Here is a 15289-nt window from a genome sequence, read left to right as displayed (position 1 = left end):
TATGATCCATTCCTTGAAGAGAATGTGACTTATAATAAGCATTGAGAATGCAAACTCATTCCTAAAGGTGAATGTGACAATATGTGATAAAAGTAATGAATAAAGACATGCAATGCATGATTAGATGAATGCCACACAACTCACCTCTAAGGGAGGTTTGAGTGAAATAAAGAGAATAAATATTATTGTGTGGTTACATGAATATGTCATTGGTCGTGTATATGTGATACGCCAAAAAACAAATATTTTGTTGTGCCTTATAAAAGGTTATTAAAGCAAGAAATGATTTTGCTTATGATGATTTTGACCATGACAATTTATTATGATATAATTTTCTCCGTAAATGAGACATTTACCATATAAATGGTGTGACAAAAGATCTTGTAGTACAAAAGTTATTAAGAGCTCCGGAAAAATTAATTTGTTACTACCCGGATGAATAAAATTATTCACGACATTGATATTGTAAAGTCTCAAAAAAAACTTTTTGAGTTTTAAATGTATAAGTCAAAGTGGTTGGCATATTGATACTATAAATATAAATAAAAGGAATATTGAATATCTTCATATTTCTATAATCATAACGGGTAAATATGAAAGGTTACCCGATTTTTTTTCTATTTGTACTACACAAATATAAGCATGATGATGGAATCATATGTCACAAGGAAACTAGAGGTTTACTGAAACAAATATTAGTTAGTATGACCGGTTGACCATGTTGATTCAATTATGATGCGAAAAATTAATTGAGAATTACATTGGCATATATTGAAGAAATAAAAGATTCTTCAAGAATTCTCTTGTGCTGCTTATTCTCATGATATACCAGTTAAGGTTGAGATTGAATCCCTTGATTTCTGGAATAAATAAAAGGTGATAAATATATGGGCTCAGTCACCTGCCATGTGGATCATTTACTATTATATGATTTTAATAGATGCATCTATTCTATGGTCACATGTGCATTTGTTATCAACTTGCAGTTTGGCTTTTGTAAGATTGATTGCTCAAATTATTAGAGCACAGTTTCAGAATATAAATTATGATGATTTATCTTGATAATACTGGTTTAAATCCAAGTTGGTTTAGCAAAAATTATATGTCTCCAATTATATCTAAACCATTGGTTATGAGAATAAAACTGCCAAAATAAAATTTGGTATGTGATGTATTATTTAATATACAACAATACTTGTACGCATTTAGCCAAGTTATGATAAGTTCTCCCTATCACAATCGGTTAAGGGTCAAGAACCAAATAATTTCTATCTAAAAATATGAATGTGCTATATGATTTAATTATTCCACCACAATGCACAAATATGGATCCCTAAATAAGGCTAGGGATATGTGTTGGTGATCCCAATAATAGGGGGAGAAAATGGGCAGCTGAAAAAGTAATGGATGTAATGAATTATTATGAGTACATCTAGATCTCCGTACGAGAAAATGTGAACTTGAAGTTCAAGTGATAATTCATTTGCAAAATATTGCTAGATGTATTTGCTGACCCAAAGCTAAATGTCATATTCAGCTGCTAATGCTCCAAATAAAATAAAGTTCATAATGAATAGAGTCTATGACATGCATAAAGCATAATAGACTAATCAGTTCCAAATATAAAATTCCTTGAAGAAGGAGGAGAGCAAATGTTCAAGATGGTCATAATAAGGAGACAAATGCTCTAGAAAAGCACCACGACATAACACTTCATAAAACCTCATGGGAGAGGCTCAAGCACCTGAAAATAATGAGATAAAGAGATCTCAATAAGTTATGTCTTTATTAGGTAATAATGGAACCGATATAAAATGATCGTCGACAATATTGTTAATATAATGTAGCGCTCAATATTATTAATATTGACGAGGATCTTGAGCTCGAATCTGTCATGAAAGTTGGACAGATAAATGATTGGCCAAATGAAAAATACGCAATGAAAATTGATTTCACCTGAAAAATATGAAGTTGGACGGATAGTCCCAACACGTGAAAGTATAAAGCTAGTTGAGGTATAAATGTGTTCTTGTGCGAAAAGAAAAAAAGGTTAAGTCGATAGACATAAAGACGACTTGAGTCACAAGAAGATTTGTAAATATCCTGGCATTGATTATATAGAGACATGTTCTCCTGTGGTGGATGTCGTCATTTCAAGTTTTAATTTGGCAATACAAGAAAAATGTGATATGCGTATAATGGAAATCATTGAAGGATTTAAATTGTTTTGAAGCATATTAAAGTTTTCAAAAAATTTATTAAATAAATCTTCAAAAATCCTTATACGGATTGAAACAATCAGGGTGTATGTGGTATAATCGCCTGAGTGAGTACCTGTTGAAAGAAGGGTACAAGAATGATTCAATTTGTCCTTGTGTCTTTATAAAAAGATCTGGATCTAAATTTATTATTATCGGCATGTATGTTGATGATTTAAATATCATTGGAACTCCTAGGGAGCTTCCTAAAGCAGTAGACTATTTAAAGAAAGAATTTGAAATGAAAGATCTTGGAAAGACAAAATTTTGTCTTGGTCTACAAATTGAGTATATGAAAGATGGAATTTTTGTCCATCAATCAGCATACACTAAAAAGATTTTAAAGCGATTCTATATGGATAAAGCACATTCATTAAGTGCCCCGATGGTTGTGAGATCACTCGATATAAATAAAGATCCCTTCCGACCTCATGAAAATAATGAAGAGCTTCTTGGTCCCGAAGTACTATATCTTAGTACAATTGGTGCACTAATGTATCTTTCTAACATTACAAGGTCTGACATAACTTTTTTAGTTAATGTCTTAACAAGATATAGCTCTGCTCCTATAAGGAGACATTGGAATGTAATCAAACACATATTATGGTATTTAAAAGGGACTACCGATATGGGATTATTTTATGACAATGATTGCAATCCCGATCTTGTTGGTTATGCCGATGCTGGGTATTTATCTGACCCACACAAGGCTCGATCTCAAACAGGCTATGTGTTTACATATGGAGGCACTGCCATATCTTGGCGATCGACTAAGCAATCAATCGGGGCTACTTCATCTAATCATGCTGAGATAATTACTATTCATGAATCAAGTCGAGAATGTGTATGGTTGAGGTCTATAATACACCTTATTCGAGACAAATGTGGTTTGATGTGTGACAAACTACCCACAATTTTGTATGAAGACAATGCAGCATGCATAGCCCAATTGAAGGGAGGATTCATAAAATGGGATAAGACAAAGCACATTTCACTAATGTTATTTTTCACACATGATCTTCAAAAGAATGGTGATATCAATGTACAACAGATTCGTTCAAGTGATAATATGACTGATTTGTTCACCAAATCTCTACCGACGTCAACCTTCAAGAAACTAGTGTACAAGATTGGGATGCGAATGCTCAAGGATGTGAATTGATGCTCTCATCAGGGGGAGTTAATACGCGTTGTACTCTTTTTTCCTTACAAGATTTTGTCCCGCTAGGTTTTCCTTGCAAGGTTTTTAACGAGGCAACCAAAAGGCGTATTTCTAAACATGTGTACTCTTTTTCCTTCACTAGGATTTTTTTCCCATAGGATTTTTTCCTAATAAGGTTTTAACGAGGCACATTATCTATGGACATCCAAGGGGGAGTATTATAAGAAAAATCAAATTATGGTGGATGTCTACTCTTCCTCCATAATCTTCTCAAATACTTAATGACATATTCAATGACATATTCAATGACATATTTTTCTTCACTTTTCATGCCTATATAAAGGCCTTGTAATAGATAGAAAAATACACACAATTGAAGAAGAAATAAGAATCTCTCCTTTCTTTCTCTCTATATCTTTTAACTTGTTTTTCCTTGTTCTATATTGTTACTTTGAGCTATAACAGAATTTATTTAGTCTTGTAATCCCTTCTATAGGCCGGATGTGGCTGATCCAATCTAATCATGAGAGCAAAGGGCAGAGATGAAAGCACCGTGCAAGATCAAGGATTGGAGGCAAGCTTTATTTCGAGCTTTTCAGGTTCACGGACTTAAATCTAAGTATGGGTACACCAATGACACTAACAATATCCTTTGTTTGAGTATCCTGTCTTTCTTTTGAAAGGTTACTGCTGGTGCACCCGTGGCGGAGCCAGAATTTTCGTTAAGGGGTGTCAAAATATATAAAAATAAATATTTCAGAAAATTTAGGGGAGTCAATACATAATATATATATATATATATATATATATATATATATAATTTATTTTTTTATCTAGCTACACAGTGTATTTTTTTCGCAAAGGGGTGTCATTTGACACCACTTCATGTAAGGTGGCTCATCCAGTGTGGTGCACGACTTTAAATGACTATTGATCATAGTGACAACTTTAAGATATCATGCATACTACAATCAAGTAGATAAAAAAGTGGGGATAAATAAAATTAATAAATAGGACGAATTACGGAGGGACAAAGAAGAAAGCAGAAAGGAATCAAGTAAATTGAAGAGACGACAGAGAATAGCAAGAAGACATTAATATGACTACAACGACTAGAGAATAACAAGAGTATCAAATTTTTTTCCCTACCTCATCAAGCCAGGACGATTGGCAGGATGTGTTGAAGTATAATTTTCACTTTTTTTATTTGTTTCACCTATTTTTTCTTGGGCATTATAATCTAAGAGTGAGAATTAATTTCGATTTTTGCTTTGTTGACCTTTTCTTGCGAAATCTTTATCGTATGCCTTAACTTTTTTTGACCGAATCTATAAGATAACAAGCATTTCTATAGAGTTAAGCTCCAAACCTCGACATGTCTTGAGGATTGGTATATAGTTCCAAACCTGGAACTTATTGGACTATACAATTATAGTGGAGTTATATGTTAGTGAAAATTAATATTCGTCATTTGAAGTGGGAGGAATACGCACACCTTAATTAGCTAGCTAGATGGTAGCGAAAAAATGGCTGGCAAATAATCAATACTTGAGTGCCAAAGCATGTTCCCTCTTAATATTAATCATATAACCAGATGAGATCTTTAGGATAAGACTGAAAATCAAACACAAGAATTGAGCAAATGACAACTATAACCAGGTGGATCCGAAGAAGGTGGAAGCAGTACAGAGTTGGCCTAGACCATTATCAGCTACGAAGATTCGGAGTTTTATTGGTTTGGCGGGGTATTACCGTCGTTTTGTAGAGGGATTCTCATCTATTGCAACACCTATGACCAGGCTGACCCAGAAGGGTGCTCCGTTCAGGTGGATAGAGGAGTGTGAGGAGAGCTTTCAGAAGCTTAAGACAGCTTTGACTACAGCCCCAGTATTGGTATTACCTACAGGTTCAGGGTCTTATACTGTATATTATGATGCATCGTGTATTAGTCTCGGCGCGGTGTTGATGCAGGTCGGTAGGGTGATTGCCTACGCGTCTAGACAGCTGAAGGTGCACGAAAAGAACTATCCTGTCCACGACCTTGAGTTAGCATCTATTGTTCATGCCTTGAAGATTTGACGACACTATTTGTACGGTATCCCTTGTGAGATTTACACCGATCACCGGAGTTTGCAGTATCTGTTCAAACAAAAGGATCTTAACTTGCGTCAGCGGAGGTGGTTGGAGCTGCTTAAGGATTATGATATCACTATTTTGTACCATCCGGGGAAGTCCAATGTGATGGCCGATGCCTTGAGTCGTCGAGCAGATAGTTTGGGGAGTTTAGCATATCTACCAGCAGCAGAGAGGCCATTGGTGTTGGATGTTCAGGCCTTAGCCAGTCAGTTTGTGAGATTGGATATTTCTAAGCCGAGTCGAGTATTGGCTTGTGTGGTCTCTCGATCTTCTCTTTATGATCGTATCAGGGAGCGTCAGTATGATGACCCCCATCTGCTTGTCCTTAAAGACACGGTTCAGCACGCTGATGCTAAGGAGGTCACTATTGGGGATGATGGTGCATTGAGGATGCATGGCAGGCTATGTGTGCCTAATGTAGATGGTTTGCATGAGTTGATTCTCCAGGAGGCTCACGGCTCGCGGTACTCCATTCATTCGGGTGCCACAAAGATGTACTAGGACTTGAGGCAACATTACTGGTGGAGGATGATGAAAAAGGACATAGTGGAGTATGTAGCTCGATGTCTAAATTGCCAGCAGGTGAAGTATGAGCATCAGCGACCAGGTGGGTTACTTCAAAAGTTAGAGATTGCAGAGTGAAAATGGGAGCAGATCACTATGGATTTCGTTGTTGGACTCTCACGGACTCAGCGGAGGTTTGATGCAGTTTGGGTGATTGTGGATAGGCTAACCAAGTCAGCTCATTTCCTCCCTGTGATGACTACCTATTCTTCTGAGCATCTGGCTCGAATTTATATCCGCAAGATTGTCAGGCTTCATGGCGTACCGGTATCTATCATCTCTGACCGGGGTACGCCATTTACATCACGGTTTTTAAATATTCATTTACACTGACATATAACTGTAAATGAATATTTAAACCGACTAAACAGTTATATGTCGGTGTAAATGAATATTTAAAAACTGACTAAACCGACATAATCGTACCGTGCCGAACCGATTTTTAGTTTTTTTTAATAAAATCGTATGTTTTTATATAAATCTATAACTGTACCAATAATTATGGTAGATTTTTTATTTTATAAAAATAAACCGAAAAAAAATTGAACCGTCAAATTGAAAAAAAATAGATTTTGCAAAATATTTTTATTTTTTTAAAACTAATGCATATGTAGTCCACTGCTTTAGGAGAGTTTTGTTTTTCAGTTTTTTAAAAAAATATTTTTTTTGTTTTTACAAAATAAATACTTTAAAAAAACTGAAAAGACTTAAAAATATATATTTTGCAAATTCCTTTCTTTTTCTAGTTTTTACAGAATATATATTTTTTAGTTTTTAAAAGCATTTTAAAAAAAATAAAATTCCAGGGCATTATTGATCCATTTTGAATAACACAAGGACATTATTAGACTCATTTTATAACAGCAGGATCATTTTTGGATTCAAATTTAAACGGAGGTTATAATTGATCCATTTCGAATACCACAAGTTCATTTTTGGGCCTTTTCCCATTATTATATACCAATGGGTCTGACCTGACCTCGTCACTACTCGACCGGGGTTAGGCTTGGCACTTACTGGGTACCATTGTGGTGTAATCATGCTACTCTTCTGCACATAGTTTTGTGTGTAGATCCAGGTACTTCTTATCAGCCCCGCTACTAGCTGAGAGTGCTTGCTGTTGTACGGAGACTTTAAGGTACATCTGCCGCGTACGCAGACCTCGGAGTCCCCCTCTATTCTTTCCTATGTCATTTACCTTCCGTACTTCTTTTGTTAGACTCTGGTGTATAGAGATACTAGTTTCCTTCTGTAGCTTGTGACTTATGATGTTTTAGGTTTTGGGAAGACTGTGTATTTATAGAGTATTGGTTATTGCACATGCCGAACGATATTGATACTAGTTATTTAGTTATCCACTGTTGTTAGTTGCCAAGTTTTACTTTCGTTTTGTTATTTTTCCGTAATTTGTTAGGCTTACCTAGTCGTAGAGACTAGGTGTCGTCACTACGTTATACGGAGGGAGTTTGGGTCGTGACAAGAACTCAATACCATAAAAGATGGTTGTTGTTTCTTTTTGACTTGAGATCTCATTTCTTTCAACATATTTTAATTCTTTGAATCTTTTTTTTTGTTGGTAATGTCCAGTTAGGAATGGGGAAGAAATCGCTGCAAGGTTGAAGCGCGACCTGCTCCCAACAATGATTAAAGGACTTATGTACTGGCCAATGTGTGATTTCTTGACATATAAAGTAATCCCCGTCCATTTGAAGGTATTCGCATTTCATAGTCTTGCTTCATTAGAAAAATGCTCACTTCAATTCCTTCTATATCATTCTAATAATGTGGTAATGTTCTTTGGCAGTCGTTGATTAATAGTTCATTTTCCTATGCGTGGACTATATATTTGACGTATGTTGCAAGTTTGAAGAAAGCTGATTAATTTGCACGCCCTGCTTTGGATGTTTCAATATATTTTCAAGGATAGAATCAAATGAAAATAACATCAATCAGCTGAGAGATTAACAATGTCGGACTTTTTACAAGCTACCTCGCCATTCTTTACCATTTAGATTAGACCAAAAGATGTAGCTCTTCCCAATTGGTCATTTCCGTGATCAAGATGTCACAATTCAAGTTGCAGTGCACGATATTGAAATTTCAGCGCTTATTTGAGTTTTTCTTACTCCTTGATAATTATGTGAGGAAAAAGTTATATAAAAAAATATATTTGAGAATCACTTTGATTTTTATTCACTAATAATTCCCTTATCGATGAACGAACAGAAGTTTCCTGTGGGGTAGTTTGATTGTGATATTAGATAAATTAATCACAATATAAAATTCTATGTAAGATAATGTAATGTTTGGTTGATCGCATAAAAAAGAACATTCGTCGCATAATATAAAGTCGGTTTGTCATTGAGACACAACTAATTGACTGAATGACAATAATATTGTACAAGATAATTGGTAGAAATCTCCTTCGGAGTCGTTTGGTTCATCCCGAGAATCATAATTCAAAGAATATTTATACGGTGATTACTAATAAAGTGATTGTTTTACGATAATTAATAATAGTGGATCGTTATACATGAATTTATTACTTTAAAAGAGCAATTTTATATGTAAATAGTTAATGTCAGTGTTGCTAATATACGAATTCTAATTAAAAATAACTCTATAAACATATTTTATCCTATACAGTGGACTATGCGATCCAAGTGGAATTATATGTTTGCGGAAATTAATATTCTTCATTTGAAAAAAAAAAAACAAACAAGGACAACTTAGATATATGTGGGAGCCAAAGCATGTTCCCTTTCAACATTACTCCGATAATGAGACGAAATTTCTGGGATTGAAAATCAGACACGAGAATTGAGCTATTGAGCAAACGAAAAAGTCAAGTGAAACATATAGATCCAAGTCAAAATTTTCTCCCCTTTTCTAGCATCCTTAAAAAGCAGATCCCCACCATTTTTGGTTCCCCCAAAGGCTATATAACGTTCTCCATAAGACTAGGAAAAATCACAAAACAGAAATTTCTGAATTAAGAAAAAAATGGGTATCGATTTACTAGCCAAGTTAGGCAAACATAGCATAGTTCATCACTCACAGCGTCACTTTGTTTCACACTATCAACAATGCAGAGCTTACTCTGCTCGATCTATGAACACTGCTGCAACTAAAGTCCCTAAAACCCATTTTCTTTCGTTTCCAACTTTTCTTCGCAAATCAGTTTCATCTTCTGAATGTGCAAATACCAAGATGGGATACTTGGCATGGTATTTGGGAGCTCTTGAGTCTCGTCCAATCATCACCAAATCAATTTCTTCTGCTATTATATATGCTGTTGCCGATGTTACTTCTCAGGTACTCTTGTTTTTCTCAATTCTGTGATTTTTTAAATTTTGTGGTTGGCATGTAACAGGTACAAATAGAGCAGAATTAATATAGCTAGATGAATAGATGATCATACCCGGTCAGATATGTATTTGATATTTAAATTTGATAGGTTGAATATTTATGTTCTCACCGGTCACCATTGAAGCGTACCTTTGCACTTTTACAATCATGGGTTTAGAACTTAATATTTGTTGAAATTTTAGTAATTTTAACATAGTATATATTATGCTTAGTGTCGAAAATATTAGGTTCAGTTAATATGTGAAACTATGCAGTACCGATTGTGTCAAAGTCATAGTTGTTATTTATGATTTTACTGCTTTAATTTAATCAAATATTTAAAAATTTGAGTAAATTTTGAATCTTTTTTGGTGGTATAATGATGGGATTTGTATTTGTGAGATGGTTATCATGTCGCCTTCAGATTCTCTAGATATAGTAAGGACTCTGCGTATGGCTGGTTTTGGATTGATTATCTTAGGAACAACACAACATCTCTGGTTTAACTATATGGGGAGGGTATTACCAAAGAGAGATGTAGTTTCTACCTTGAAGAAATTGTTGATAGGACAGTTTGCTTATGGGGCTCTAATTAATTCTGCTTTCTTCTCTTTCAATGCCGCTCTACAAGGTATACATTTGCTTCTTTTATTTCATTTGGTTTCTGCATAATTCTTACCTTTCTGAAAGTGAAGTGGTTTAACTGTTATCCAATTATGTTATTTTCTTGATTAGTATATGATATTGTGAACCACTGCAAATGTAATGCAACTATAGAACTCAATACCATAAAAGGTGGTTGTCGTTTCTTTTCTGACTTGAGATCTCATTTCTTTCAACATTTTCTAATTCTTTGAATCTTTTTTTGTTGATAATGTTCAGGTGAGAATGGGGAAGAAATCGCTGTAAGGTTGAAGCGCGACCTTCTCCCAACGATGATTAAGGGACTTATGCACTGGCCAGTGTGTGATTTCTTGACATATAAAGTAATCCCTGTCCATTTGCAGGTATTCACATTTCATAGTCTTGCTTTATTAGAAAAATACTCACTTCAATTCCTTCTATATTAGTCTAATAATGTGGTAATGTTCTTTGGCAGTCATTGATTAATAGTTCATTTTCCTATGCGTGGACTATATATTTGACGTACGTTACAAGTTTGAAGAAAGTTGCTTCTGATTAATTTGCACGCTCTGCTTTGGATGTTTCAATATATCTTCAAGGATAGAATCGAATAAAAATTGCATCAATTAGCTGAGAGATTAACAATGCCAGACTTTTTACAAGCTATCTCGCCAAATTTTACCATTTAGATTAGACCAAAAGATGTTTCTCTTCCCAATTGGACTTGTCCGTGATCAAGATGTCACAATTCAAGCTGTTGTGCATGATATTAAAATTTCAATCCTTTACTGCTCAGTTGAGCTTTTCTTACTCCTTGATAATTATGTGAGAAAAAAAGTTATAAGAAATATAATAGAGAATCACATTAATTTTTATTTGTTAATAATTCGCTTATCGCTGAACGAAAGTTTTTTAGTGGGGTTGTTTGATTATGGTATTACATCAATTAATCACAACATAAAATTTTAAGTAAGATAATATAATGTTTGGTTGGTCACATAACAAAAAATATTCGTTGTATAATACAATGGCGGTGTGTCATTGAGATACAACCGATTGATTGTATGACAATAATATTACTCACGTACAAGATTATTGGTAGAATTGTTTTTCGGAGTCGTTTGGCTTACTCGGGAATCAAAATGCAAAGAAAGTTTATACGGCAGTGATTAATAATAGTGGATTGTCATACATGAATTTGTTACTTTAAAAGAGAAATTTTATCTTTTAATAATAGTTAATGTCAGCATTGCTAATACACGAAATCTAATTAAAAACAACCTGTAGACTGGTGAGCCTGTTTGGATGGTCTTAAAAGCTGGTCAAATCAGAAATCAGACCAGCTTTTAAGCAGTTTTTAACTTGTAGAAGTGTTTGACAACCAAAAAAAATGGTTTAAAAAAAGTTAAAATCTGCTTAAAAAAAGTCAAAATCAATAAGTTGGAAAATCCAACTTTTTCGAAATTGGCTTAAAAGCCATATTGCTTTGACCAAAGATATTACATTCTTATCCCTTATAATTATTCTTAATCCTGAAATTATCCCTCAGTAGAAAACCCTACAACATACTATCTTTTCTTTCTCCATTCTTGTTGCAGCAGCCTCTGCTTTCTTCTTCGTCTTCTTCCATAACTTTCCTCTCTTTTCCTTTCATTTTTTTCTTTACACTTTCATTCATTATTTTTCCCTCTTTTTTCTTTCCTTTCTTTCTTCCCTCCCTTTCCCGTCACTTTCCTTATGTCAGTTCTAATCTTCGTTCTTCATCTTGCCTTTGCTACTGTCATTCTCCAATATTTGTCAATTTCTTGAAGTTCTTAACATGAGGCAAACAGTAGTTTTTTAAATAATGTTTGATACATTCCAATATTTTGTAAATATTGTTCTTTTAATTTTTTTTTTTGGTTCCATAACATTTAATTTTTCTGGTCGTTGAATCCTTCCTTTTTTTTTTAAATTGGTGTAGCTATATTCTAAAATCAAATCATTCATTGAATTTATGCGTTACCCCTGAATTTGAAACTATGAACAGAAAATATAATATTATAGTCATCATCTTCTTTATAATGTTAACAACTTTAAGAATATTTCAGTCATTTTAACAAAAAAAAGAGCTGACCAGTACTAGTTTACCAAATACTTCATCACCTTGTTTTCAGTTTCAACACTTTTATTCAAATATATAATTACTTATTTATAAAATAAGTTTCATCACTTATAAAATATTTTTAAGCAATTAACTTAAAAATTATTTTTTTTAAGCCAATCCAAAGGGCTGTGTGTCATGTGGTGATAAAAAATCTAGGACGCCGGCATTGGTGATGTTGCAATCAGCAGAGAACGGTCATTGTCATAGGTTGTGAACCGGCTCGGACCTGCCACGTGTCAAATGTTGTTTTCTACTTATAACCACCAAACGTTATTTACTTATTTCTGCAACAAACATCCCGCTCCATCTCCTTCTCTTCTTGAGAAAAATAGAGAGAAGAGAGAGAGTTCGGTTTGTATTTTGCTTTGTTTTTTCCGATCTCTGTTTCTCCTTTCAGATTCCCACATACACAAATTCTATTAAGGAAAAGGAAAATCTTGCTTCATTTGTTTCGTGAGCTAAACGTTTGGAACTTGGTTTGGAATTTGTTTTGTTCAAATAATCATCAGAATAAATGGTGATGGAGTTGTTGGACAAAATGATGGTTCCTATGCGCAAAGTTTGGACCAAAGTTTCTAGACGTCTCCGCATTCGTAAAAATGGTCAGTTCTCATTCCTCTCCTATTATCCTCCATGCACACACTTTATAATTTCTGTCATTAGGGACGGATCCCGCCTTTCCGTATCGGATTCATCTGAATCTAAAAATTTCGACGTGAAATATAAACTTATGTGTAAAAATTTACTAACAAATTGTAGATATGAATGCATAATTTTAAAGATATAACGAGTTTAATTCTAAGAATATAGTTTAAATTTTGAATTCGCATATGTTGTCATGCTCATCAGGGGCGGATCCAGCACAATAACTACGGGTTCCCGTGAACCCAGTAGCTTTTGTCTAGATCCTGTATTTGCATTGAAAAATTCATTAAATGTATAAGAATATTTAGCTTGAAAATCAGTTCGATAATTCAGTTATTATTATATATTAACTTGAGTTTTTTTAGGAACCCATACATTTAAAATTCTAGATCCGCCTCTGATGTTCATGTATCTATTTAACGGAAAGAAACAAAATGGATATAAAGATTGATACAGTATATTCAAACTAGTTTATGATTGAGTTGTAATTAATTAAACATCCCAGGGAAACGAAAAACCGAAGTCTAGCCCAAGTTATGCAATTTCAATTTATTTCTTCGGCACTTTGATGTTTTCAGTTGATTCTTTTCTCTTGCTTTTATCTAAGGCCTCTGCTTTTTGCAGTCGAAAATAATACTTAATTTATGGTTTTGCTTTTTAATGGGAAAATAAAGTCGATGTCTTTTAGGGAATAACTGAAATAAAATTGATTTTGATTGCTTTTGGAAACAGAAAGAGGATTATTCTTCACTAATCATTGTAACTGCGCATTTCTTTCTTTAGTTTCTCTTTTTAACAGAGGTAATATTTCAATTTTGGAACCCTTCAAATCGACTCATTTCTCCTCATTGTTTTATTTTTTTCAATCATTTTCTTTTTGAGAATTAATCCAGCAACAAGTTTGATTGCCCCAAATGTAAATGAAAATAAGGTCAAAACAATGATGTTTGGTTTGTGATTGGTTATATATGCTGAGTTGCTGACTATGCACTCTGTCACGTCATTAAGAAATAAATAACTGCTTATTCTTTAGGCAACCAGATTAACGATGGTGGTTATTTCTTAAGACCCCACAAGCTAGTAGATAATTAAGAATATCAGTGTTGATGTTGCTCGTGGGGTATTTTCATTTTTATTGTTGATTAAATAAACTCATATGCGAGACGAATCTAAAAAACACAATCCTTCACTCAAGGGATTAAAAATGATCTTTTTTCACTATTAGTATATAAAAATTAAACTCGTAATCTAAATGTACTGATGACCACAATAATTATCACCCTTCAAACTTTTATTTATAGGGCTTGTAAAGCTTCGCCGTGATGTGAGGAAATGTGAATATGAAGATGTTCATATTTTGTGGGAGATGCTGAAAAGGAATGAAACAGGGGATGCTACTACATCTGCTGCTGCACGCAAAAAAGTTCGGTTTTGGGATATTTTTGATTGGGCAAAACGTGCTCCGTTCATTTGCCGTAGCATGTGACCGTATGTTTTAATTGTAATTTCTAGCTTTTATATGTCATATCCCATGTAGTTTTAGCACGTCAATATGGATTAATTAGTGATCATGTGGATTATGAGAGCTGGTTTTAGTGGTAGTTTAAAAGCTGCATGCATGAATATCTTGGAGTATATATGTATAATCTCTGTTGGAGATGGATGTGATGTTTTACATATAGATATTTCTGGTATCTCAAGTGAAATATATAAGCTAAGTTTGTAGCATGTAACTTTGTATACATCTGTACTTACGTGGTGATACGTATATCTATCTGTACATAAATGCATATATGAATTAGTCTACCTCTGAGGTGCTTCTACATACTCATTTTTCCTTTCTATTTGGTGGGAAGTGAATAGCTTATTGTCTATACTTAAAAACTTAAACAAGTATGCATAAACTCTGACTGCCTATCCATGCAATTCAATTCTTTTTTTAAAAGGAACAAATAATGTTAACAGTGATGAGGAGGGTCTTTTTCTCAATACTCATATAATGTAAATTCTAGCGTAAAGATTCAATTTGTCCATCACACATTTTCTTTCTTTGTTGAAGTGAATGTGAATACGAACAACACGAGAATCTTGAATCCAACAGAATTTCCAACCACTTCAAAAGCTGCTTGATTACTTCATCTACTTTAAAGTATAGGACTTTATCTTAAGTATGGAATTATGAAAATTAGATAATCACCAAATATCTTTGTCTTATTGTTGTCTTCAAGCCTCTATATGTCAACAGAGGTGAGAACTAACATTGGTTAGGAACTTGCTGTAGGACCTGTAGCATTCTGAATTGAGATTTTTTACCTTCTTATACTACATATGAAACTTTATTACCTTCTTTAATCAAGTTTTAACTTAATTACATGGTCATATACAATTTACCAATTATATACAAAT

At 33.8% G+C, this 15289-nt stretch overlaps 1 protein-coding gene across 1 annotated transcript; it reads left to right on the top strand.

Moving 5' to 3' along the window:
• Window positions 1-8850: 8850 nt before the first annotated feature.
• Window positions 8851-14708, top strand: LOC107802487 (protein SYM1-like). The gene is made up of 5 exons (XM_016626004.2): window positions 8851-9435; window positions 9871-10099; window positions 10351-10475; window positions 10568-12840; window positions 14185-14708. The coding sequence occupies exons 1-4, from the start codon at window positions 9124-9126 to the stop codon at window positions 10649-10651; spliced, it is 750 nt and encodes a 249-aa protein (XP_016481490.2). The 5' UTR covers window positions 8851-9123; the 3' UTR covers window positions 10652-12840; window positions 14185-14708.
• The last annotated feature ends 581 nt before the right edge of the window (window positions 14709-15289 follow it).

The sequence above is a fragment of the Nicotiana tabacum genome, chromosome 12 (assembly GCF_000715075.1).
Source record: "Nicotiana tabacum cultivar K326 chromosome 12, ASM71507v2, whole genome shotgun sequence".
Classification (NCBI taxonomy): Eukaryota; Viridiplantae; Streptophyta; class Magnoliopsida; order Solanales; family Solanaceae; genus Nicotiana; species Nicotiana tabacum.
The sequence above is the reverse complement of the archived record's forward strand: the minus strand, read 5'-3'. Positions and strand labels throughout refer to the sequence as shown.

Bases quoted from the DNA above. Each gene is read 5' to 3' on its own strand.
- LOC107802487 (XM_016626004.2), top strand. From the start codon at position 9,124: ATGGGTATCGATTTACTAGCCAAGTTAGGCAAACATAGCATAGTTCAT. The intron at 10,100-10,350 runs GTATACATTTGC...GATAATGTTCAG, and splicing joins TTTCAATGCCGCTCTACAAG to GTGAGAATGGGGAAGAAATC. The intron at 10,476-10,567 runs GTATTCACATTT...GTTCTTTGGCAG, and splicing joins TAATCCCTGTCCATTTGCAG to TCATTGATTAATAGTTCATT.